Source organism: Myxocyprinus asiaticus, chromosome 1 (genome assembly GCF_019703515.2).
Source record: "Myxocyprinus asiaticus isolate MX2 ecotype Aquarium Trade chromosome 1, UBuf_Myxa_2, whole genome shotgun sequence".
In the NCBI taxonomy this organism is placed as follows: Eukaryota; Metazoa; Chordata; class Actinopteri; order Cypriniformes; family Catostomidae; genus Myxocyprinus; species Myxocyprinus asiaticus.
In genome coordinates this window covers 65395557-65423157 of record NC_059344.1, presented here as the reverse complement: position 1 = coordinate 65423157, position 27601 = coordinate 65395557, and the positions used below count along the sequence as shown (strand labels likewise).

At 37.3% G+C, this 27601-nt stretch overlaps 1 protein-coding gene across 1 annotated transcript in view; it reads right to left on the bottom strand.

Annotated features, from left to right (window-relative positions):
- Positions 1-27282, bottom strand: part of LOC127426449 (voltage-dependent L-type calcium channel subunit beta-2-like) — a 60797-nt gene extending 33515 nt beyond the window's left edge. The window contains exons 1-6 of the mRNA XM_051673323.1: positions 27172-27282; positions 14429-14548; positions 2352-2474; positions 2089-2225; positions 1641-1717; positions 16-149 (exon numbers count right to left, since the gene is read on the bottom strand). Coding sequence (XP_051529283.1) covers positions 16-149; positions 1641-1717; positions 2089-2225; positions 2352-2474; positions 14429-14548; positions 27172-27204 — 624 coding nt within the window. The 5' untranslated portion in view covers positions 27205-27282. The remainder of the gene's footprint in view (positions 1-15; positions 150-1640; positions 1718-2088; positions 2226-2351; positions 2475-14428; positions 14549-27171) is intronic.
- Between the last annotated feature and the right edge of the window lie 319 nt (positions 27283-27601).

Here is a 27601-nt window from a genome sequence, read left to right as displayed (position 1 = left end):
ATGCACATGTTTTACCTTCTTAAAGAAAGGCATTCGTTTCTCACGGGCTAAAGGGGATATGACTGTGTTTGGACTTGCTTTAGGAGAACGCTGGTGGGGAGGAGCGTCATTCTCCTCTGGATCTAAACCAGCCGCGTCTATATCCACAGCTACACAAACATACAGTATATACATACACACACTTGTATATGAGCCTCTCAAGATCATACAGAGAAACCATTACATATGCACTTTGTAAATGCATTATAATCATTTGCACAACATGAGTTTAGAGTTAATTAGACAACAAATGAGATGTATGGAATTATAAAGAACACACTTGCATTTCACTGTCAAGCTTTAAATTGAGAGACATAAACACAATAAGAAAACACACAAATGGTACAGCTTACAGTATTCCGTAAAAGCATATTGCTCTGCAAAGGTGAAACACTACACATCATGGCAGAGTCGAGGTCGAGGGGTGAATTTACACAAAAACTTCTTAAGTAAAAAATTCTGAAAATTCTTATAAATTATAAGATCGTCAGAATGTTGGAATTTCATGAAGAACATTCTTAAGAAGTCTTTTTTGGGAATGCAAAATATCCTTTTTTTTTTCTCCCCTTTTCTCCCAATTTGGAATGCCCAATTCCCACTACTTAGTAGGTCCTCGTGGTGGCGCAGTTACTCACCTCAATCCGAGTTGCCTCCGCTTCTGAGACCGTCAATCCGCGCATCTTATCACGTGACTCGATGTGCATGACACCGCGGAGACTCGCAGCATGTGGAGGCTCATGCTACTCTCCGTGATCCACGCACAACTTACCACGTGCCCCATTGAGAGTGAGAACCACTAATCACAACCACGAGGAGGTCACCCCATGTGACTCTACCTTCCCTAGCAACCGGGCCAATTTGGTTGCTTAGGAGACCTGTCTGGGGTCATTCAGCACACCCTGGATTCGAACTCATGACTCATGGGGTGGTAGTCAGCGTCGATATTCGCTGAGTTACCCAGGCCCCCAATGCAAAATATGCTTAAAGGAATATTCCGGGTTCAATACCAGTTGAGCTCAGTCGACAGCATTTGTGTATATATACACACATGTCATTTGTAAAAATAAAATCTAAAATGAAAAAAATTAAATAAAATGTAATGTAATAAAATGTAATATACTGTATATATATACTGTGTATATATATATATATATAATGTGTAAATTAAAAATATTGTTTATATATCTCAATTGTAAAGTAAAAGTATTTGTATATAACGGCAGTATTTTAATTGAATTTATGCTGATTTTAAGAGATGCACCGGATATTTCTCTTAACTGTATTACAGTAACGATGAGATATTGTATGAATGAATGAATGCTATTTTGCATTACAGTAATGGCAATGTTGGGCTGGGGGAAATGTGCTTAACCAAATATAATTTAGTTGCTTATTTTGGGGTGAAATATGACAGACATCTGGTTGCTTCAGTTCACCAGGGAAACAAGTATAATGCAGAAGATTATCCTTCAAACACCAATTACACATATCAAAAGTATTTTTGTTTTTTGATGTGTAATGTTGTTGAATAATGTTGAAAATATAATGTTTAGGTTTCTCTAACAGGCATTTTAAAGTGTCATGAATTGGTAATGACTTACCTGAGGAGGGTGGAGTTGATTTACGCGAGTTTGAAACCACGTCTCCTAAACTAGACAAAGAATTCGCCCCTGATTTACTGTGAAGGAAAAGATCACAGAATTAAACACAGAAGCACAGTTTAACAAAAAAGGTGTCATCTAATTTGTAATGTATATTTTCCTGAGATCCTTGGTGAACACAAACAGCCTACATCAAAAAAGCAAATTCAGTTGGTAACCTGACCAGAATAAAAGCTAAGTTTTGGGTACACTGCTCAAGCTGGTCTACCAGCAACAAGTAACCGATCAGCAAAAAAAGCAGTTAAGAAAAATGAGAATTTAAGCAGGTTCAAATGACTCAAAGCTGAATTTAGCAGGTGTTGACATCCCGAAACTTAACATGAAGTCTAGTTACTTTGAACATGGCCGTATTAAAGCATTATTTGATGCATGAAATATTTGCAGTTACCTTGAATAAAATTTGCCTTGTTTGGCACGATGCTCCTGACGAAGGCGAGTATTTTCCAGCTTCACTGGACTTGGGATGAAGCCGATGTCACACCCTTCCTTCACCAATCGACCAATCCACCAGTCGTTATTAAATTTCTGTCATTGAACACACAAAAGCACCCATGCCGGAATATTATCATCACCATCATTAAATATTTAAGATTTTATTAAAGAAATCCTACTGTATGTACATTCATCTGTGAATATATATGCACTGTATACTTCTTTGACATGAAGAAAGTCTTTGGCCTCAAATGAAACGGCCATTCCAGGCACAGGGACGTCATCTTCAAGGGAAGCACTGTAGCCGACATTAGTGCGTACTGCGAATGCCACTGGTTTAGACTGTACAGAAGGAAAAGAGTGAATGGAAAATATGACTGATGAGTAGAAGAAAGAGAGAAACATCTTGAGTTAAGTATCTTAGGTCAGGTTTTGATGATCAAAAAACAAAAAAAAAAAACAACAAAAAAATCAAAATCACTTTTATTGTCACACAGCCACACAAGTGCAATGGTGTGTGAAATTCTTGGGTGCAGGTCTGATCAACATAGCAGTCGTGACAGTGATGAGACATATACCAATTTACAATAACATCAAATTAACACAACACAATTTAAAGTCTAATATACACAATTACACACAACACAATATACAAATAATAACATACACTGTACAGTATACAATACACACAATATAGATACACATTATTCAATAAAAAAAGTATATATAGTAGTATATATAGAATGTACAGTGGGTTGTATTGTACTGTTTTGACATTCAGGCTGTCGGTTGATAGTAAGTTGTTAAGAGAGAATATAATATAATAATAATATAATTTATGACAGTCCGGTGTGAGATATAAGAGTAAGAGTATTAAGGTGCAGTGCTGATGTATTTTGATCGTGGGAGATCAAGAGTTCAAAAGTCTGATTGCTTGGGGGAAGAAGCTATCATGGAGTCGGCTGGTGCGGGTCCTGATGCTGCGATACCGCCTACCTGATGGTAGCAGTGAGAACAGCCCATGGCTCGGGTGGCTGGAGTCTCTGATGATCCTCTGAGCTTTTTTCACACACCGTCTGGTATATATGTCCTGGAGGGAGGGAAGCTCACCTCCGATGATGTGTCTGGCAGTTTGCACCACCCTTTGCAGTGCTTTGCGGTTGTGGGCGGTGCTATTGCCGTACCAGGCGGAGATACAGCCAGTCAGGATGCTCTCTACAGTGCAGGTGTAGAACCGTGTGAGGATGTGGCGGTTCATTCCAAACTTCCTCAGCTGTCTCAGGAAGAAGAGGCGCTGATGAGCCTTCTTCACAATGACTTCAATGTGGATGGACCATGTGAGTTCCTCAGTGATGTGGACACCCAGGAACTTGAAGCTGCTGACTCTCTCCACTGGTGCTCCATTGATGGTGATGGGGCTGTGTTCTCTGTCTTTCCTCCTGAAGTCCACCACAAGCTCCTTTGTCTTGCTGACGTTGAGGGAGAGGTTGTGCTCCTGACACCAGTGTGTCTGAGTGTGCACCTCCTCTCTGTAGGCTGTTTCATCATTGTCAGTGATCAGACCTACCACCGTCGTGTCATCATCAAACTTAATGATGGCATTGGAGCTATGTGTTGCTACACAGTCATGTGTGTACAAGGAATACAAGAGTGGGCTGAGAACACAGCCCTGTGGGGCTCCAGTGTTGAGGGTCAGTGATGACGAGATGTTGCTGCCTAGTCTAACCACCTGGCGTCTGCTTGACAGGAAGTCCAGGATCCAGCTGCACAGCGAGCTGTTTAAGCCCAGAGCCCAGAGTTTCTCATCTAGCTTGGAGGGCACTATGGTGTTGAATGCTGAGCTGTTGTCTACAAACAGCATTCTCACATAAGTGTTCTTTTTTTCCAGGTGGGAGAGAGCAGTGTGTATTGTAGATGCAATGACATCATCAGTGGAGCGGTTGTTGCAGTAAGCAAACTGCAATGGGTCTAGTGAGAGAGGCAGCACAGAGCAGATGTAATCTCTGATTAGTTTCTCAAAGCATTTACTGATGATGGGGGTCAGAGCAACAGGACGCCAGTCATTTAAGCAAGTGATTTTTGATTGTTTTGGAACAGGCACAATGGTGGATGTTTTAAAGCATGTGGGGACTACAGAAAAAGAGAGGGAAAGGTTGAAAATGTCCGTAAAAACACCAGCCAGCTGGTTCGCACACGCTCTGTTGACGCGGCCCGGAATGCTGTCTGGGCCCGCGGCTTTGCGGATCAACAAGATAATTCAAGTACCTTCTGGTACTCATTGTTCTGTAATTACGGCATTTTATTTTTAATTAACTACAACATAGGACATTAGTTTGGGGTTGACAAAATGTTAAAGAGAAGCTGCAATATTACTGATATTTAAATTGCAAAATTATATATGTATTTACTGTATATAAAAAAGTAAGAACATTTTTAGACATATTTCTTACAACAGATCCGAAATACTCACACTAAGAAATATATAAATACTTTTACCCAAATTTCCAAAAAGTGAGGCATTCAGAATTTCTAAATAGTTAATTTGCATTACCGAGAGCTAAATGGTATCCAATGCGTGTTTGATGGCATGAGACTATATTTGGTATAGGAAGTTGTCATAGAAACCAACATAATCATCACACATTTCTTAAAAATAGCTGCCAGAGCTGCCGAGTGCACACACTCCAGACTAATTGAGCTGTGATGCTCATGTAAGAGGCGCAGGTTTGAACCTGGTATGTGACATGTCCCGATCTCATGTCTTTTCTCTGTCCCCGAAAAAATTTCCTCTCTCTGCTGTCCATTTAAAAATGGCAAAAGCCCCCAAATAAAAGGAATGTAAAGGAATGACATCAGCCACTGAATTTTACCAAGTTAATTGATTGCAACATCATCCGATTAGGCCAGGCAAGTTTATTTTTATAGCACAATTCATCCACAATGGTAATTCAAAGTGAAATTTAATTTTCATTAGTTAAAATGCTAACTCTTGATATCGGGAATGTAATTACGAGTGACAGTGCTAGTTGTAGATAACTGTAATTACATTTGGATTAGTGAAAATGTAAAGCTAGTTTTCATAAAGAAACCGAACCATGATATTGTGATGATTCGCAATGTATCGTATCGTGACATATGTATCGTGATAAGTATCGTATCGCGAGGTGGCTGGCAATACCCAACCCTAGTAAGAAGTGTGTTGCTGAATTTCAACTACTAGATATTAATTCTTGATATCTGTAATTGCGTTTTGAACAGGAGTAAATGACAGATCATTGTGTAATTCTATTAGTGAAAATGCATTTACAGATTTCAAGAACAGTGTTTTGACTAGTTAAAATAAAAAAAAAATTATATCAAGAATGTATATTTCTGAAAGCAATGACATAATTTTTGTTAAAGAATTCAAGTTTTGACTAGAGATGGGCCGTTTGAATAATTTTGTGCTTGAGGACTCTAACAAATAAAAAAACGAGCAATCGATTACTTGAAATTTAGAAATTTGACCTCCAAACTTTAAACCTGTGTTTCTTATGAAAAAAATTACCACAATGCATAAACAACATATGCACTCACACACAGAAACATACATTTAAAGTCTTCTGAAGTGATACGAACATTTTAAATAATTATAAATAATTCGTTAAAAATTTGGGGTCAACTATTCCTTAATCAACATCATGCAAGATGTGTAACGGAAATATTTAGGTGAGAGAGGCAGATTCATTGTTGCCCACGGCACGCAAAGGCACAAAGGAATGTCATATTGCAATATTCGAGTAGTTTTACTTGTCGAATATTTAAAGCTGAACGAGTACTCGGGGCCTGGGTAGCTCAGGGAGTATTGACGCTGACTACCACCCCTTGAGTCACGAGTTCGAGTCCAGGGCGTGCTGAGTGACTCCAGCCAGGTCTCCTAAGCGACCAAATTGGCCCGGTTGCTAGGGAGGGTAGAGTCACATGGGGTAACTTCCTCGTGGTCACAATTAGTGGTTCTCACTCTCAATGGGGCGTGTGGTAAGTTGTGCGTGGATCGCGGAGAGTAGCATGAGCCTCCACGTGCTGTGAGTCTCCGCGGTGTCATGCACAACGAGCCACGTGATAAGATGCGCGGATTGACGTCTCAGAAGTGGAGGCAACTGAGACTTGTCCTCCGCCACCCGGATTGAGGTGAGTAACCGCGCCACCACGAGGACCTACTAAGTAGTAGAAACTGGGCAATCCAAATTGGGAGAAGAGGGGATAATATAATTTAAAAAAAAAAAAGCTTAACGAGTACTCGATTAATCAATTACCCATGCACAACACCAGTTTTCACTAGCACTTTCACTAGTAGTAATTCCATTCCTGATATCAAGAATTAGCATTTTAACTAGTGAAAATGTAATTGTTGATGTCTATAATTAATATCCTGCACGTGATTAAATGTCAAAAGAGATTGTAATATACACTGAAAGTAACAAGCACACCGCAGTTTTGATACCATACAAAAGGTTAATACTGCCTTTGTTTGGAACTGAATATCAAGAACTGCTGATTATGCTTCACAGATTGTATTCACGGTTGTATCCAGTTAATTACTGCAGAGTGATACTCTGCTTAAAACTGGAGGGAAAACGTTAGACATTATATAACCCCATATCCTCTCTTGACCTCTGAGTCTGGACATTGATTGTAATTTTTTTCAGTCTTGACGCTCTCCTGGAAGAACTGGAGTAACTACTGAATCAATCAATGAAGATGTAAATAAAGTGGAGGAGGGAGTTTTGTGGGGGAATAGGCTTTTACGTTTATTCATTTGGCAAATGCTTTTCTCCCAAGTGGCTTACAGAGCATTTAATATACTCTATATTATACATTTATCAGTATGTGTTTCCTAGGAATTGACCCTGTAACCCTGGTGTTGCTAGCGTCATACTCTGCCAGTTGAGCCACAGGAACAATATGAGAAGATGCAACAGCCATTCAAAAGATGAAACATATTACACATTCAGAGCAAAAAGGAATTTGAAAATGCAACTGCTGGATTCAGTGATTGAAAGAAAAATTTTGAAAAAAAAAAAAATAATAAATACAGGTTATGTTCGGTCATAGAAAACCTGGAAATATCAGGTTCATGGATATAGTTATAGAGGGCTGAGGCTTTTACACTAAATGCAAGTAGCGATAGATGCTTTTTACACTAAATGTAAATATCTTTGCACAGAGGGCAAATAGTGTTATATGCTATTTGCATCACTAATTAAATACCAACATACAGTATAGGAGCATCACTGCAATGAGTTTATTGTGTTTATTTAGAGTCCCACAAACACCTTACATCAACCACCGCTACCCCTAAACTCTAACCTGTCCTTACAAAAATTAACCATGGTTTTACTACAGTAATCATATGGTATTTTGTTGTAAAATCATAGTAACCACAAAATTAAAACATGGTTACTATACTAACACTATATTACTGTAGTAAAATCAGGGTTAATTGCATTCAAACTATGGCTTCTGCCAAAAAACATGGTTACTACAACATTACAGGGTTTTTTTCTGGGTTAAAAATGGTCTTCATTGGTGGCTGAAGTAAACGGTCATCACATGCGTGATGCAATTTTTTTTTTAATTTAAAATTTTTTTTTTTTTTATCAGAATGCTGATATTGACCTTCAATGAATAGAACAATATACATTTATTTTAATTAAGTATGCTTTTATTTATTTTTTTACATAATTGCAATTGATATTTAAGATATGTAGTTGCATTTCATGTTTGTAATGAATGCAATTTATTGTTGAGCATCTAGAAACTTCTGAATTCAAAAAACAAACTTAACACCTTATTTCTATAGGTCTAGCTATAATATTCATGAGTAAACCACTATACTGATTTATAGTGGAAATGTTTGCCATAATAGTTTTTTTAATCAGTATCTTAATAATTTGACAATAATTTTGATTATAGGAATATCTGAAGCCAAACCAGGTCAGATTGTTTCCTAATCTCAAACATCAACAAAATATTACACATGACTTTGTTAATAATTTATAAAGGTCCAGACTTTAAGGGTGTGTTCACACTTGGCAGGTTTGGTTTGATTAAAACGAACTCTAGTGCGATTGCTCTATTAGTGCGATTACTCTATAAGTGTGAATGCTGTCACCCGAACCTTGGTGTGCACCAAACAAGCGGACCAAGACCCCTGAATAGTGGGTCTCGGTCCGCTTCCAAACGAACTCTGGTGTGGTTCGACCGATATATGAACACTGCATGGACCAAAGACGTCTAAACGGACCAATAACAGGATGTGATGTCACAAGATGCGATCCTAAAAATCACGTGATTTGATAACATAGAAAGAGCGGTAAGAGTGGTGTACATCTTCCACAGATGTAATGAAAAATTCTGTTTCAGTTTGCTGTGATAAATGTTAGTAAGGGGTGATGATGTTGATTTGTCTTGTAATTAATGCAGGGCAGGGGTTTTCTCTTTCCCTTGTCAGAGATGTTCAGAATGTCAGTTCTGTCGTTTGGCATTTTTGAATTGCTCCATAGCGCTTTAAAATAGAAAATTCTCATGTAGATGGGTTGCATAAGTTTTGCCGTCTGCACCACGATATTGAAAGAAGCCCAGTTTAATCACGCATTTGATCCGCTCTGCGCTGTCCTGTCACCAGAGCTCACATTTCGAAGGATTTTCGCGTCAGGCACATGATACTCGGTGAATTGCGCAACACTCACGCGAAACCAGCCTTCAATCATATGAGAAGCAAATTTAGCACTTATAAACCGGCAAAAGCAAGATGAATTTGAATATTATATAATTTGCTTCAGCGGCCGGCAAAAAAATTGGTTAATTTTACCCGGATCAACCCTTTCTCTCAATTCCCCGACCTTCACCGTGACCAAATCACTGAGAGGAAATCAACCATTATATAAATTTGTATGTATTATTGTAAGTAGTATTGATAGAAATATTAAGAGTGGAGACAGGAAACAGGATGGGGGAAAAAATGGGACAAAAGGCGGATTCTAACCCAGGTCGTCTGCACAAAAAAAGCACATCCACATTTTCGTTACACCTCATGCCACTGCATCGACACTAGGGGAAGAAACACACTTTATTATATTTTTAAGAACAGACAACAGAAAAGCCGTCAATGCTTGTGTCTGATTCGCTGTTTGTTCGGAGGCGTGCACCACGAGCCTGTCATGTGGAACAAGCGTATGTAAAGAATTTTCACTCTTTTTTTCTCTGTTTCATTCATCTGAAAACTGTTTGCAAGAATGATGTTGTCTATGAGAATGCTGCAAATTATCTCCGATCATCTCGGGAGGTGCTGTGAGTTTAGTTTGCTTTATTTCCACGCGGTTGACATGCATTGCGGATTCCTACGTAATGCAAATGGAGTCGTTGGAGACGATGAGAGAGGTGGTTAAATACGATTTTTTGATCACTTCATTCTTTTATTGCTTTTTTGCTTAGTTTAAAGTGCAATTTGAATTTAGAAATGTCTTTTATGTTTTTCGTGTTTCAATAAATGAATTACATTTTAAAGCAAAATCAATAAAGCAAAATAAATTCACCGACCCTCGGCAGGGGGGTTGACGATGTAATCAGATATCGCGATATTTTTAAGGCAATTATCACTAAAATATTTTGTACATATCGCCCAGCCCTAATGCACTGTAGCTCACTTTAGCTTTCACAAAGAAACTTGACAGCCTTAATTCTCATTCACTTTCTTTATACGGAAAAAGAGTGGCCTGGATACATCTTGTGTGCCAATAAAGGAAACCATAGGAATTCGGAACGACATCAAATGTCTAATTTTTGTTGAACTATTCCTTTAAGTTTTGGAGGTTATACCACAAATATAAACCAGCAGGAAGATGATGTGAAGCTGTCATGTATAATTTATGATGGAGTGAGTGTTTGTCACATGTGTTGGAGCCGCAGGGGACCGTCAGCACAGACTACACCATCAGTGTAGTTAACATCCAGATAATGGCCTGCACGCGTAGTGAATTGCGGGTATGGCAAACAGGACACTGTGTCCTCTAATGGTGGAAGAGATGTTTGACTGCTCACACACACACATACACACACACACACACACACACACACACATGATCTGTCTGATCCAAACGGCTTCATTCTTTCTCTCATATCTGCCTCTCTTGGTCTCTCTGTGTCTTTTTCATTGTTATGCAATATATTACAATCATATACAGAAATATGAAGTGTAATATTTAGTGGTGTTTGATTAGGCAAACATCACCAATCCTGTACATATTTAGTGTTAAGGTTATTTTAAGTATAACATTTTGGTGCGTAACTTCAAAACACTGTTTGTGCAACAGACATACTGTAAATGATACCTCAAATAGTGCGGCTTGTAAAGAAAAAAACAAAAAACAAAGTCAAGTTATTATTAATGCTTTAAATTATATTTTGAGTAATAATACCTTAAACATTGCATGGAGCCTTTTCACTCAGTGCTTTTCCTCAACCACTGTCTGCCTCTTACGCAACACAGTCATCCATTATACATGCAGTACTGACCACAGAGAGAGAGCGAGCAGTTGTAACCTTGAGCGTGTATGTCCTTCCATACTGATCAGCTGCGATACGGATTCATTCACATCAACTGCGAAACACAACTGACTTTACACAACACATTTAGTTTATTTGAGTATATTTTGAGTTAAGATTGTTTTAGGCTGTGTGAAAAATAAAAAATGTAATTGCCATGAACTTGTAATACCTGAACATATTGCACATTCAGGTTAAAAAGAATATATATTAAAAAAAAAGAATTAGTCAAAAAAAAAAAAAAAAAAATTAACGTTCCAAAATAGAGTTATGGATGTTTTCCTGTAGGAATGTTAATGACTAATCGATTAATTGCCGTTAATAATTTGATTGATCGTCAATCAAATAATTCCAGAACAAATGCTTTCAGTAATCATGCCAGCAGATGTTGAAAAGACTGTCTATACATGAATCTGCCGCTAGAGGGCGCAAAACCGCTTGTACACTGGATGTCATGTCTTGTCCGCAACACAGAAGAAAAAATACACATAAGTGCATCCTTCACTTCCTCTTTCAACACTGCTCTCAATGTAAGCAGTGTTGGAGCATTTCTCTATAAATGAACATTAGCTATATTTTCTGCATACACTGTGATAGTGTGTAAAAATACAACATGACAACAAGCACTGTTGATCCGCAGGTCTCCTTGTTTCATTCCAACCCAATATTACACCAGTGATCGCCGGGAGAGCACGAAGGTACACTCATCTCACCATCATTAGAGAAGTGGTGGTACATTACGTACTGTGTTTACGTAGCGTGTTATGATTCGACTTAATTTCAAATAAAAAAAAGTCCAAATATCCAAAATATTCCACAATCCACAATGTGAAGTTTTACTGAACTCAAATATGTATCTTCTATACAAGTTATATTTAACAGTATTTCATTAACAGTAGGGATGGGACGATATGATTATCTCATGATTTGGTTCAATATATGATATGAGATTTATGATTCGATATTATCTCGATTCAATATGATAACACTTAAATGACAAAGTATGGCAGAAAATTGAGTTTATTTTTTGAAAAAAAATAAATAAAAAAATTGCGCAAAATGCACATTATAATTTCTCATCAAAATAAAGTTCTTTAATACACGATATTAATCTTCAAAGATTAAATAATATGAGTTTCTCATTTACCTTTCACAATAAGAAAAGATCACAAACAATTAAGACAATTCAGGCTGATCAGCTGCAGAACAAGCAATAGAACTGAACAGAACCTGTCCCGTGTGTGTGTATTTTTATTTTATTTTTATAACTTGTTTGTCTTGATTATTATAATCACATTTTAACTTTCTATCAATTAATATTATTTATTGAAATTGTATATATATATAATAATGATATGAGCTGTCAATGTTTTAAATAATGTGTACAATTTACCAGTAAATACATAAAGTTTACATTCATTTGTATAACAAGAGCTATAATGGTACTGTCACTTTAAGATTTTAGTACGCATCTCACAGACTCGCACAGCTGTTGCGGTTAATTTCTTAAAGAAAGAGAAGTCAAGTTTTTTTAGCGCATCCGGACTATTTGTGGTCAACATTAATATTTATTTTTACTTTTTTATCTGACTGCAAAGAACAGAAAGGATATTCAAAGACACATTATTCAATGAAAGTGGAGTGCGGGATCTCATCTTTGATGGACACACATTACACGGAAGAAATGGTCCCTTTTAATATCAAGCACTTTTCAACAAAACAATGTTTCAAATTTCGAAATATCGAGTTTTGCCTCGATATGGTTCGTCAATTGTTTGGTTCGCAATATATCGAAACTCAATATATTGGCCCATCCCTAATTAACATTAATTAAACAATTCACAAATGTATTAAAATACACTGAACTAAGAATTTTTTAAGAAGAAAATGCCAATACTTAAGTGCATTAATTTAAATTACATTTAAACAGTAGGCTACAATGCACATAGTATTTTGAGTCCTCCACGTGTTTTGCGGTATAAACGTTAATGATTGATCAATTAGTTGACTGTTAATTTCTACGACAATAGATTATGAAAATTGAAATCCCGATTTTCCTGTTATGCATTCAGACTTACGATTCTCACCTGGCAGCATGGGCAGTATTAGGATGTGATCTTTTGGGGGGGGGGTGCATTTTGATCTTTAGGGTGGGTAACTGGTTGCCTCTTTATCGGGATAGGGACATGAGAAGTTTCCGGGGCAAGGGACCAGACATTTAAACAGATACTAAAATGGGTGGAAAAAACTCCCTAATGCCTTCCACTAAAAAAAGGGAACCGAGACATATCTACAGACCATAATGTTATAGAGACTTCAGGGTGGGCTCTTTTCATTTGGACCAGTAAACAACCACCTAGCAAACACTCAGAACACTTTAGCAACTGCACAGAACACCCATAGCATCATGGAAGCGAGCATGGGCAAGCACCACTTACATTTTTCTCCAGAAAGAGTAAAAATATAGCCCTAGTTGTTATTAAAGTTCTATATCTGTATGAGAGGATGAGATGTGGGTATTTCGCGAAACATGGACAATGAAGTATATTTTACCTCTGTCTGCTCGCCGCAGGATATCTGACTTTTTCATTAATATTCATGTGTGCAATCATTTTATTATAAAATCTGATTGATGCAGAGTGATAAAAATAGCTATCATCCCTAGAGGCGAAAAAGAGCATGACAATAACAGGGAAAATATAGAAGGATAAAAATAGATGACAGAATGCCATATGGGAATGTGTGATTTTAAGTTTCATATATCGCCTTGATCCAAACATCTGCTCTGATTCGGAGCAGAGAAAGCTCTTAAAAATGTGTGCAGCTAAAGATGACCTAAAATAGCCTTAGAAGACTATGTGACACTCAACGTCCAGATCAAACTCTAGAGCTGTGTGTGTGTTTTAATTAGAGAGAGTGAGAGGTTTGGGGTGGGTGAGTATGTCAGTGCATGATTCAGTATCATGAAGATTCAGACTTAAAATTACACTGATAGACTAAAGAAAGACTGCCTAGCCACTTGTGCAAACACACTCTAGCAATGAGAGATAACTGACAAATCAAGGAAATCCATTTCCAATTTAGTTGGTTTGACCTGCTTATGGTTGGTTAAATTCTTACCATTAACTATTACCTCACATTGTACGGTAGGTACCCTTAAATTACAGATGACATCACATTAAATATAAAGATCACTGAGATATTAATTTGAGAAAGTATCATGAGATTCTCGCAATTCTTTTTCTTGTAAGATAACAAGTACTTTTTGCTAATTGAATTGTTTTTCTCAAGAGATAAAAATATAGTACATTTACCTATTTGGCAGACACTTTTCTCCAAAGCAACTTACAGTGCCCTTATTACAGGTACAATCCCCCTGGAGCAACCTGGAGTTAAGTGCCTTGCTCAAGGACACAATGGTGGTGGCAGCTGTGGGGTTTGAACTAACAACCTTTAGCTTACCAGTTCAGTGCTTTAGTCCACTATGCCACCACCACTCCACAGTAAAGGGAGTGAGAGAGAGACACTTCAAGGCATCAAACTATTGATGTCAGAGACGAGATAAAACCACCAGATGGATTTAAACCAGTTGGGTATAACCAGTTACAACAAACCGGTACTGGTTATACTGATTTTTGGAATATTTTCAAAAGAGCCAAGACAGAACTAGAAAGACAGACAGAGTAAGTGAGTGAGACATGCACATGGACCTTGGCTTTCTCGATCTGGGCCAGAGCTTGTCTTTCAGCTTCTCTGCGCTGGGTCTCTTTATCTTCCTCAAGAGAAACATCAGAGTCAGTTGGGCGACTGGTGTACGAGTCCGCAGAACCCTATGGCAAGAGCACAGAGACATCATTATTATCATATGTGTCGGATCCGATATTAATCATTTTTCTAATCATCGTAATCATTATTTTGTCTGATCTGATTGCCTATACATTTTCAAATGCGCTCCACTGGTTCTGATGCCACCGACTCTCTCTGAAAGGTTACTGCTTGTAGTCTGGCTCAATGTCCCGGCAACAGTATTATCAGATCGGTTAACACTGTACTCCGTATTCGTGGGGGAGAGGTAGGAAAGAGAAAAGATGCATCAGAGAGGACGAGCCGTTTTCAAAGGGAAGAATGCAGATACTGAAGTACTGAAGGGTCCGGAATCTGGATTTGTTCCATATGGACCACGGGACATCATGACAACGGTTGCCCCATGTCACCGTTTCTACACTTTAGGTTAGCAGCACGACAAAACAACGGAGCTGTGTACACAGAAAACGGTCCAGGGCGTAGATAGCACTGATCTTTCAGCGTTATATCTTTGAATATTTTTCTCTAGCACCGAACATGCTTCCTTAATGCCCTTTCGCACTCCACAAGCGTTGCCTCTCTCCCCCAGCCTGCAACATGAGATGCCGCATAGTAGAGCTGCAGACGCGGTTATTTCAACGACAGTAGACTGTAACGGAGAAATACAGTGAGCAACAATATACTGTAGATGGGCGGCAGAGATAAGGACTGATTTAACAAAGTACTCGCCCGTTTGAGTTGGTGTTTTTACATGTTATAGCTGATGATGGCATTGATAGTGGTAGCTAGCTAACCAACATTAGGAGGTTTAGCAAACGTAACGTCAACTTTGCACACCTCCGTTGTGAATAAAATCCCATTGCCCTTTTTGCACTTGACTAAACGGGCTAGCCAGCAAGCTACATGAAGAGTGTCAACTCCAATAACGTTTACTCTCGTCTGTTATCACATGTTAACGTATAACATTCTGCTATGAGCTGTTTAGTTCATTAGTTATATATATTAAAAGTTTCAGTTGAAAAGAAATGCTGTGAGGAGCTCCCTCCACTTTATAAAAAAAAAAAAAAAAATAATAATAAAAAAAAAATAATTATATCTATATCTATCTATCTATCTATCTATCTATCTATCTATATATATATATATATATATATATATATATATGTGTGTGTGTGTGTGTGTGTGTGTGTGTGTGTGTGTGTGTGTGTGATGCTGCATCTACGCTGATAGGTGTCAGTATAAAGCCCAGGACCACTGTCTTATTGACCAACGAAACCAAAACAAAATTACTTGGTGCTCCTTTAGGGAAATCAGGTGATGTAGTAATGCAACTATTTTTCATAACACACTCTAAACATTGCAGTTGACACTTAAGCTGTCTGCAAACTATAGTAAAAATAAATTAGCACACACAGTAGAACAAAATTCATGAAAGAAAAATATTCACACAAAGTCTGCTGTAATTTGCATTGGCGTAAACATGAAGGATGTGTTTGGCATTAGCATTAACACCACAGTAAATGACCACAGCAAACTGTACTGCCAACACTTTTAAAAAGTCATAGTGTACATTTGACAAACAGCAGTGTTTGCAGGATTGTTCCACTCTGAAATGTTCGATGGTCTCTCAAAGTCTGGATTTGGATTTCTCTAGCATTTCTCTCTCTTTTTTTTTTAACGGTAAAGTAAAAACAGTAAAAGTACACTTTACTGTAAAAAGCTAACAGACTAACGCGTGGACTAAAGGAAGGAAGAGAAAGAAAGAACTAAAAAGCTAACAGCTAACAAACAAAACTTTTTTTCTCAATAAATCTCACTAAATTGAGTGAATAAATCTGCCAGTGGGACAATCACCTGTTTTCTAATCGGGTTAATTTTGCAGAGTGAATATAGGAAATATGGGCAGGAGGGAGGAAAAAGAGAAGGAAGGAAGATGAAGGAAAAAGCAGAAAGGTAAGGAAAATGGAAGAAGGAAAAGCAGTAAGGAAGGAAGGAAGGAAAAGGAAGAAGGGTAGGATGTAAAAAGCAGGAAAAAATAAAGAAAGGAAAGAACTAAAAGGAAGGTAAAAGCAGGAAGTGAAAAGCAAGAAGAAAGGAAGAAAGGAAGGAAAAAGAATGAAGGAAAAAGTAGGAAGGAAAGGGAATAAAGGAAGGAGAAAAGAAGGAAGGAAAGAAGGAAGATTAAGGAAAAAGCAGAAAGGTAAGGAAAAGCAAGAAGGAAAAGGAAGAAGGGAAGGAAGTAAAAAGCAGGAAGGAAGGAAGAAGGAAAGGAAAGAAAAAGAATGAAGGTAGGAAGGCAAGGGAATAAAGTAAGGAAGGAAGGAAGGAAGGAAGGAAGGAAGATTAAGGAAAAAGCAAGAATGAAAAGCAGTAAGGAAGGAAGAAAAAGGAAGAAGGGAAGAAAGGAAAAAAGTAGGAAGGAAAGGGAATAAAGTAAGGAAGGAAGGAGGAAGGAAGAAAGGAAGGAAGAAGGAAGGAAGGAAGGAAAAGCAGGAAAGAATAAAGGAAGGAAGGAACTAAAAGGAAGGTAAAATCAGGAAGTAAAAAGCAAGAAGGAAGGAAGAAAGGAAGGAAAAAGTAGGAAGGAAAGGGAATGAAGGAAGGAAGGAAGGGAGGAAGGAAGGAAGGAAAAGCAGGAAAAAGAAAAGGTAGGAAAAGGATGGAAAAAACAAGAAGGAAAAGGAAGTAAGAAAGGAAGGAAGGAAAGAAATAAGGAATAAAGAAAAAAGCAGTAAGGAAAAAGCAAGAAGAAAAATGGAAGGAAGGAAGACAGAAGAAAAGGGAAGAAAGGAAAAAGCAGGAAGGAAGAAAAAGGAAGAAATAGCAAGCAGAAAGGAAGGAAAGAAAAAGCAGGAAGAAAGGAAGGAAAAGAAGGGAGGGAAGGAAGGAAGGAAGAGAAAGAAAAAAGTAGGTGTGTAAGTAAGAATGTAGGTGAAGGGGAGGAAGCTAAGAATGAAAAGTGCTTGTGTGTAGAATTGACCACATCAAACACAACCACACAATCAATCTCTCTCTCTCTCTCTCTCTCTCTCTCTCTCCCTCTCTCCCTCACACACACACACGCGCGTGCGCGCGCGCACACACACACACACACACACACATGCACACATATAAGATGCAAACACACAGAGACCCCTGTGGCACCTTTCCTGCAGTCTTTATCTCAGTGATTTTTCCACAATGTGCGTTAAAATCATCTTTAACACCTGATCAACTGCGACACACATACAGTTTACAAGACATCCCACAGCTATACAAGTTATATAATGTCATAATTTATGTTTCTAAGTTTATAACATTTATATTATTACAAGTAATACAAACACAAAATTACAGTGTGTTTATCTTGTCCCCATGTCAACTGAATGGCTATTCATAGTTCATATTTATCATTCAAGAACAAGCTATTCGATTACATACTCGGATATCTATTTGCTGTCAACCTGCAACACACAATGTACGTTCTTATATACAACACAGGAACGTACAGTCACTCACACATGCACACACACTAGTACTTGTTTATAGTAAGATTCATAGCTTCTTACACCAATGTCGTTCTTGTCTCGAGTCCCTGTTGCTCGTTTCAGAAGTCGAATCCATGAGGCCTTCATCAGCCAATCCAGTTAGAGCGTTCGCTCTCCTCACCATATCAACCACAAACTTCAATGAACTCAATCAACAATCATATACCTACTACTAACGGCATCTGCTATATCATGTGCAAATGTTACACAAAGTTTAGGACATCTGCTAGTGTCAATAAGGACATTATCGCAAAAGAAAGCTAAAAAACGTTACATCGAAAACTACATACGAGTGCAAAAAGTTCTTGTTGGATATCCGAATGCAGACAGAGGCACTTAAACGTGCAACGGCTGTTGTTTAGGTTACCCTATTTTCTTTAATCTTAAATACTGTTTACTATAACTATAATTTAACCTCCATAAGATGCTACCTAATATCTCTGCTATTGCTCGAGCTAACATTAACAATACTAGCTGTGCTGCTGCTGCTGCTGCTGTGGGGACGGAGAGTTTCACTGTTGCGTTGTTGACAATGGCGTGCAATTCCACGTGCATGTACTTGCTCTTGCTCCCTGCGCATAATGAATGATGATAGCTGTGGCAGTCAGTGTAGATTTTGTTGGTTACGTATTTTCTCCTGGTATCATTTTCCAGCCCACCCTGCTGCAGCAATGCCAGCGAGCCCGTCTGCCATGCTCCTCGCCGGAGAGCCCTTCCCCGCTCCCCAGAGCCCGGAGCTCTGCTGATGCTAAAGATGCTAGCAACACTGCTGTGGTCTCTGTGTCTCTCAGGTGCTGCAGTGATTCGCTTCCACTTTGTTCCCTATGTGTCAGTTTTGGTCCTTCTGGGTAAACATGGTGTTGCTAAACATCAGGCAATCATGTGTACAGTCTTCTGTGAGCTCTGCAGTCGTGTTCTGAGTCTGCAGTCTATATTACCTCTTCTGATTTGCTTTCTCTCTGCACCTTCACTCTTACTCAGCTCTCTCTCTCTCTCATGCTATCTCTCTCTCCCTCCCATCCTCCCCAGCTGTCGCTGTCTCTACATTCTTCTTCACCATCTCTCCATCTGTGCTTCTCTGCTGTGATTAATGCCTCTGTGACTATACTTGTGTGTGTGCGTGTGAAAAAGCGTGACAAAGATTGAGAGAAAGACCGAAAGAAAAAGAATGACAGAAAGAATAAAAAAATGACAGAAACAATGAATGACAGAAAAAAGGAAAGATCAACAGAAAGAATAAAAAAATGACAGAAAGAATGAAAGAACGACAGAAAAAAGGGAAGAACGTCAGAAAGAAAATCAAAGAATGACAGAAAGAATGAAAGTTCGACTGAAAGAATGAAAGATTGACAAAAATAATAAAAAATGAAAAATAACGAAAAACGTCAGAAAGAATGAAAAATGACAGAGAGAATGAATGACAGAAAAAAGGAAAGAACGTCAGAAAGAATGCAAGAATGACAGAAAGAAAAAAACGACAAAGAATGAAAAATGACAGAGAGAACGAGAGAAAGAATGAAAGATCGACAAAAATAATAAAAAATGGCAAACAATTTAAAACGTCAGAAAGAATAAAAATGACAGAAAGAATGAAAGAACGACTGAAAGAATAAAAATAACAGAAAGAATGACAGAAAGAATGAAAGAATGACAGAAAAAAAGGAAAGAAGGTCAGAAAGAATAAAAAAAATGACAGAAAGAATGAAACAATGTCCGAAAGAATAAAAACGACATAAAGGAAAAAATTACAGAAAGAATTACAGAAAAAAGGAAAGAACGTCAGAAAGAATAAAAAAATAACAGAATGAATGAAACAACGACACAAAGAATGAAAGAATGACAGAAAGAATTAAACAATGTCAGAAGTATAAAAAAATTATAGAAAGAATGAAAGAACAACAGAAAGAATGAAAGAACGACTGAAAGAATAAAAAAGACAGAAAGAATAAGAACGACAGAAAGAATGAAAGAATGACAGAAAGAATGAAAATGACAGAAAGAATGATAGAACGACAGAAAGAATGAAAGAATGACAAAGAATGAAAGAACGACTGAAAGAATGACAGAAAGAATAAAAAAGACAGAAAGAATAAGAACGACAGAAAGAATGACAGAATGACAGAAATAATGAAAGAATGACAGAAAGAATGAAAGAATGACTGAAAGAATGACTGAAAGAATGAAAGAATGAAAGAATGACTGAAAGAATGACAGAAAGAATGAAAGAATGACAGAAAGAATGAAAGAATGACTGAAAGAATGAAAGAATGACTGAAAGAATGACAGAAAGAATAAAAAAGACAGAAAGAATGACTGAAAGAATGACAGAATGAGAGAAAGAATAAAAAAGACAGAAAGAATAAGAATGACAGAAAGAATGAAAGAATGACAGAATGAGAGAAAGAATAAAAAAGACAGAAAGAATAAGAATGACAGAAAGAATGAAAGAATGACAGAATGAGAGAAAGAATAAAAAAGTCAGAAAGAATAAGAATGACAGAAAGAATGACAGAAAGAATAAAAAAGACAGAAAGAATAAGAATGACAGAAAGAATGAAAGAATGACAGAAAGAATGACAGAAAGAATGAAAGAATGACAGAAAGAATGAAAGAATGACAGAAAGAATGAAAGAATGAAAGAATGACTGAAAGAATGACTGAAAGAATGACAGAAAGAATGAAAGAATGACTGAAAGAATGAAAGAATGACAGAAAGAATGAAAGAATGACTGAAAGAATGAAAGAATGACTGAAAGAATGACAGAAAGAATGAAAGAATGACAGAAAGAATGAAAGAATGAGAGAAAGAATAAAAAAGACAGAAAGAATAAAAAAGACAGAAAGAATGGAAGAATGACGAAAGAATGAAAGAACGACTGAAAGAATGGCAGAATGATGAAAGAATGGATGAAAAACTTACAGCAATAGAATAAATAAAAAAAATCAACAGAAAAAAAATTAAAGAATGACAGAAAGAATGAAATATTGACAAAAATAATAAAAAATGACAAACAATTTAAAACGTCAGAAAGAATAAAAATGACAAAGAATAAAAACGTCAAAGAATGAAAGAACGATAGAAAGAATAAAACTGACAAAGAATAAAAAAGACAGAAAGAATGAAAATGACAGAAAGAATGAAAGAACGACAGAAAGAATAAAAATGACAGAAAGAATGAAAGAACGACAGAAAGAATAAAAATGACAGAAAGAATGAAAGAACGACAGAAAGAATAAAAAATACAGAAAGAATGAAAGAACAACAGAAAGAATAAAAAAGAGAAAGAATGAATGACAGAAAGAATGAAAGAACAACAGAAAGAATAAAAAATACAGAAAGAATGAAAGAACAACAGAAAGAATAAAAAAGAGAAAGAATGAATGACAGAAAGAATGAAAGAACGACAGAAAGAATAAAAAATACAGAAAGAATGAAAGAACAACAGAAAGAATAAAAAAGAGAAAGAATGAATGACAGAAAGAATAAAAATGACAGAAAGAATGAAAGAACGACAGAAAGAATAAAAATGACAGAAAGAATGAAAGAACGACAGAAAGAATAAAAATGACAGAAAGAATGAAAGAACGACAGAAAGAATAAAAAATACAGAAAGAATGAAAGAACAACAGAAAGAATAAAAAAGAGAAAGAATGAATGACAGAAAGAATAAAAATGACAGAAAGAATGAAAGAACAACAGAAAGAATAAAAATGACAGAAAGAATGAAAGAACGACAGAAAGAATAAAAATGACAGAAAGAATGAAAGAACGACAGAAAGAATAAAAATGACAGAAAGAATGAATGATAGAAAGAATGAAAGAACGACAGAAAGAATAAAAATGACAGAAAGAATAAAAATGACAGAAAGAATGAAAGAACGACAGAAAGAATAAAAAATACAGAAAGAATGAAAGAACAACAGAAAGAATAAAAAAGAGAAAGAATGAATGACAGAAAGAATGAAAGAACAACAGAAAGAATAAAAATGACAGAAAGAATGAAAGAACGACAGAAAGAATAAAAATGACAGAAAGAATGAAAGAACGACTGAAAGAATAAAAAATACAGAAAGAATGAAAGAACGACAGAAAGAATAAAAAAGAGAATGAAAGAACGACAGAAAGAATAAAAATGACAGAAAGAATGAAAGAACGACAGAAAGAATAAAAAATACAGAAAGAATGAAAGAACGACAGAAAGAATAAAAAATACAGAAAGAATGAAAGAACGACAGAAAGAATAAAAAAGACAGAAAGAATGAAAGAACGACAGAAAGAATAAAAAAATGACAGAAAGAATAAAAAAATGACAGAATGAAAAACGACAGGAATAATAAAAAACACAGAAAGAATGAAAGAACAACAGAAAGAACGACAGAAAGAATAAAAAAGACAAAGAATTAAAGAACGACAGAAGGAATGAAAGAACAAAGGAGTAAATGAGAACAAAAGATAAAAGAACAAAAGAATGAAAAAGAACAAAAGAACGAAAGAGAATGAAAGAATGAATGAAAGAATGAACGAGAATGAAAGAACAAAAAATAAAAAGAATGAAAGAATGAATGAGAATGAAATAACAAATTTAATGAGAACGAAAGAATGAATGAGACCAAAAGAACAAGAGGGAAAGAATGAAAGAACAGTTTTAACGACATGAGTCATTTACCAGCCGCAGGACAGTTTTTTGTCTAAACAGTAGGGAACCTGACTCTGGTCGTGTCTCGAAGGGAAATGTCCAGTTAGGAAAGTCTCACAAGAGTCACATTTGCTGCTATGAAGGTGAGGGTTAGGTTTAGGGGTGGGGATAGGTGTAGTGTTTCTGTGAGACCCAAATCCAACGGTTCCCATCTAGACACAACCACTGACTCTTTCTCTTCTGAACTGGTGTGTATGCTTATGGGGTAAGGGAATGAAGTAGGGGGGCGTTCATCAAAAAAAGGTTGAGAACCAATGGTCTAGCACTTGTTTGCATAGAAAAACAATAGAAAACAGGTGTCTTGAGACGAACTTTTAAGGGTTTTATTTTGCCTGCCATGACAAGATCCTGCGTAATATGCTTAAAAAACAACAAGATGTGGTGCAACGGTCAAAAACATCCGTTCTAGCACATGTTTGCATAGAAAAACAATGGAATAAGAGCACATACAGACGCAAAAACACATTCAGTGTGAACAGCCCCTAAAAGAATGCAGGTGTCTTGAGACACTTTTAAAAGTTGATGCTCGTTTTTTACCTGACGTGACGTCTAAAAAAACATGGCGCTCCTGCACAAGATGCTGAATAAACAGCTGGACGCGGCATAATGGTCAAAAACATGTTAGGTTTGAACGCCCCTTAAAACTTCAATGTGTCTTTCACCAACAATATCTAGGATTCACTGTCAGTCAAAAGCATATTTTCAATTTCACTTTGATAGCAGATTTTCTGGGACTCTCTGAATTCTTTCAGCCACTATCTTGCAGCACAGAAGGAGCATTTCAAGAATGTCACTTGTGCTTTTGTCTCAGGAGAAAAGTCTGCTTTCCCTGATTCTATACTGTACAGACAATTATTCATAAAGGGTATTCAGAGATAGTTTATTCCTTTTGTTTGACAGTTCAGAGACCTAGAACTCCCCACAGTCTTTCTGGCCATAAAGCACTTTCTGACATTCAGGTGGGAATTCACTTACAATGAATTGTGCCTGTTAAATGTGCTATTTATTATCACTGGTTTCTGCACTGGTTTAGCGGCCCATTCACTAAAGGAATTATGCAGATCAGCCAACAGCGCAAATGTGCCCACAATAAGTGTACAGAACGCAATTTTGCGGGCCGATTCTGAGTGCTATACAGCGGAGGATGCCGCAGACCACCGTATTTGACACCTTGCCAGGACTGCTGGCTAAATCATCACTGTGACTCCTAAATTGTCCCTTAAATACAGTATGCCGAAAGTGCACTTGACTACACCGTGCATCTGGATATATGCCAGACTATGACGCTCTTCTCCATCATTTGATCATTATTGGATTCATTCTTGCTGATATGATGGGTTGACAATGTTCACAAACATCTCTTTTGAATAAAATGTATTTTACCGCCTACTTTAATTCGTGGTAGTAGTGCGATCTAAATTGCACCAGGCAATTTTTGTGAATGAAGCGCAATCTACAACGAGCCTAGTTTACATAGAAAGGAGGCGGGTTTGCACGGAAAGGAATGACAATGACGTCATTTAAATACGCAAAACGCAGTGCAATTTCAGTGCTGATTGCGCCCGCTAAAATAGATTGCGGGTGGTTAGTGAATAAGATGCATGTTTTTGCGCTGAAATACCACGCGCAATAGTGCAGCAACTGTTTGGTGAATCTGCCCCACATTCACGGACATCGGGATCTATTTTTTTGAGCACGCCATGCACAGCGCTACACGCAACTACCCTGCCCTACGTCTACCAATTTTCGTGAGAGCACTAATTCTAAGCCCAATTTTCGTGCCAGCGCAAAGCGCAAGTGGGCGCGTGTGGGAGTGTTTTCACTATCTGTGGGTGTATGCGCGCAAACTGTGGGTGTATTGTATGTTAATAAGGTGACACAAGGCACAATTCGCTATTTTCCTGAGAAATCAGTCATTGCGCTGAGACATTTCAGAAGCACTTCTATTCTCGGGGCAAAGTCTGAAATCAGTTCCTGCATTTGCCGTTTGGAGATTCCACCAGCGGGTGGTAATAAAGTTCATGTCCAAACTCTGAAAATATAGTGGAATATATCAAATTATGTCCCTGACGATCACTGTTTTAAACTTTCTAGAGGTCATGGTTTATTTTTCAATTATTATTATTATTATGTTTATATTTACAATTGTATTTATGATCTAATTTGTATTAATATTGCTCCACCTGTTGTCTTAGTGATTTTTAAGTCACTGCAAAAGAGTCCAGTGGAAGAAATTGGAGAGGGTAACATTTTTGGATTCAGGGAGGTGATTATATTCAGGGAGTTTTTTTGACCACTTCATTATTTTATTTTAATTTAGCTTGAAATGTAGTTTGAATTTAGAAATATTTTTGGTTTAAGTTTTTTGTGTTTCAATAAATGAATTTAATTGGTAAGTAAAATCGACCAGACGAAGTGACGTGCTTGCAAAAATCCACAGCCTAAACTGGAAGGCCGATACAATCACTGTTATCACACACACAATGCCACTTGATCAAAATGATAAATAATACATTCTCCATAATTTACATTCTCCATAATTTAATGGAGCCGACATCCAAATCCTGACGAGAACCACATTTTGCGTGCGTATAAAAGGAGCGTGTCACTGTCATAGAAATATGCCTGACAAGGACACAGTTAATGCACAAAAGAACGAAAGTGCATAATTCTTCTAATTTATTGCATACAGTCCATTTACACTACCAACACCTTATGTATGTGCTGTCTTTGTTTATATCGCTGGTGCTTGACAGAGAACGGACAATATAATAGGACGCAGACAGTGCAATAACCGGAGAAGAACCTCAGAATTAAACGGCACTTGACCCAGCCCATTAGCGCATCGCACGCGCAATTTCACCAAACCAGCGTGTGCCTAGACTTACCGCATTCTTGCACAAAAAATACCAAAACTTTATGGCTTTGCGCTTGTGATTTATCGCATAGCGCTGCACTTAGCGCTCTTAAAATAGGGCCCATCGTGTTCTGGTGAGAACTGACAACACTGCATAATTCGCTGGAGGGAATCACTGTAATTCATGATAGAAAATGTATGCTGAGGAACGACATTGAATGCACAAATATGAATTTAAATGAGGAAATCTCTATTTACAATCTCTAATAGCAATCTCTGCTACAGTAGCCCTTGCTGGGGAATCAATATTGTATTGGAGTTACTGAGTACTGATTGTCATACTGAATGTCTCTTAAGTATTAGTTTACCCCTTTTAATTTAACATAAAGTGTATAGAGACTGAGAACACGACCGTATATATATGTGAAACACATTAGTGGAATGTTTGCTGACTTACGTCGAAAGTGCATTAGGATTGATTTGCTGTCTCTTTCACAGACACAACATGGGACAGCAGTGCCCAAAGGCAACTTGGCACACTTTTTTCTGAGGTCACAGAAAGCTGGTGATCAGTGTGACCACACACACACACACACACACGCACACACAAACACACACACACAGAGACGCGTATAGATCCACTCTGAAAAGTTGTTAGAGATCATGTTCCAGTCTTTGTGGCATAAATTAGAACAGACGTTAATGTGGATAATCAGTTATTGATTACATCACAAAGAGTATATACACATTGTAACAATGCTATCTTCGCCTTACATATACTATGCACACTAGTAATTAGTAGTGATTTTGTATTTCTTTTATTTCTTACTGTCTTTCCTTCACCTTCATCTCACTTTACATATGACGCTGTTTTAATTGTTATGTAGAGTCATCTCTGTTTTTGTTCTCAAGGTGACTCTATCTGGAAAAGTATTTACCTTGCATCCCTTTGGTCCATCCAACCTCAAACTACTCAACACTGCAATTACACAAATTTATATGATGGAGCAGCGAATACATATACAATTTACACAGATGCCAATTAAAGATGCACTCCACATATCACAAGACGTCCTGCTCCACATCTTTTCTTTAAAATTATTTAAAATCTGCAAGTATAATAGATATTTAGATGTTAGATAACATGACTAGTAACTATGTTCTACACTAGTAACTAGTTAACATCCACATAAAAAAGACTCGATGTAGAAAAACTGAATAAATGCCAACACGTGCAGACGAATGTTCAAAATCTTAAGATTTCACTCTGTGCTCAATATATTTGCATGCTATGGCCTGAGAAAGCTAGCGTGCACACTAGTCTATTCCAGATGTTATCACAGATGTTAACAACAAATTTGCACAGATAATACAATCAGGGGTTTCTAAGCATACATAAAATACTCTTTTACACAACATACATCAAAGCAAGACTCTTTTGGGGGGAAAAAGTTCAGAAAACTTCAGGAAATCAGTTATTCCCACCCACAAAATCTCAGTCCAGATAATTCCAGAAAGGAGCTGTAATTTTTCATGCATCTGAAAAGTAAAGTATATTCCGTACTCACCACATCAGACTCCTCGCTGGTAGAGAGGTACATGTCTATGAACGTGTGTCTGTGTGTATGTGTATATATGTGTGTGTGAGAGAGCGGTACTCCACCCAGTCACTCTATAAACAGTCCCAGAAAGAGGGGGGTGCTTCCTTCCGTCCCGCTCTGGTGGGCTTGAGTTTGAGTTTGGAGGAGCTTAACTACACCGATCAGCCACAACATTAAAACCACCTGCCTAAAATTGTGTAGGTCCCCCTTGTGCTGCCAAAACAGCGCCAACCCACAACTCAGAATAGCATTCTGAGATGATATTCTTCTCACCACAATTGTACAGAACGGTTATCTGAGTTACCGTAGACTTTGTCAGTTCAAATCAGTCTGGCCATTCTCTGTTGACCTCTCTCATCAACAAGGCATTTCCATCCACAGAACTGCTGCTCACTGG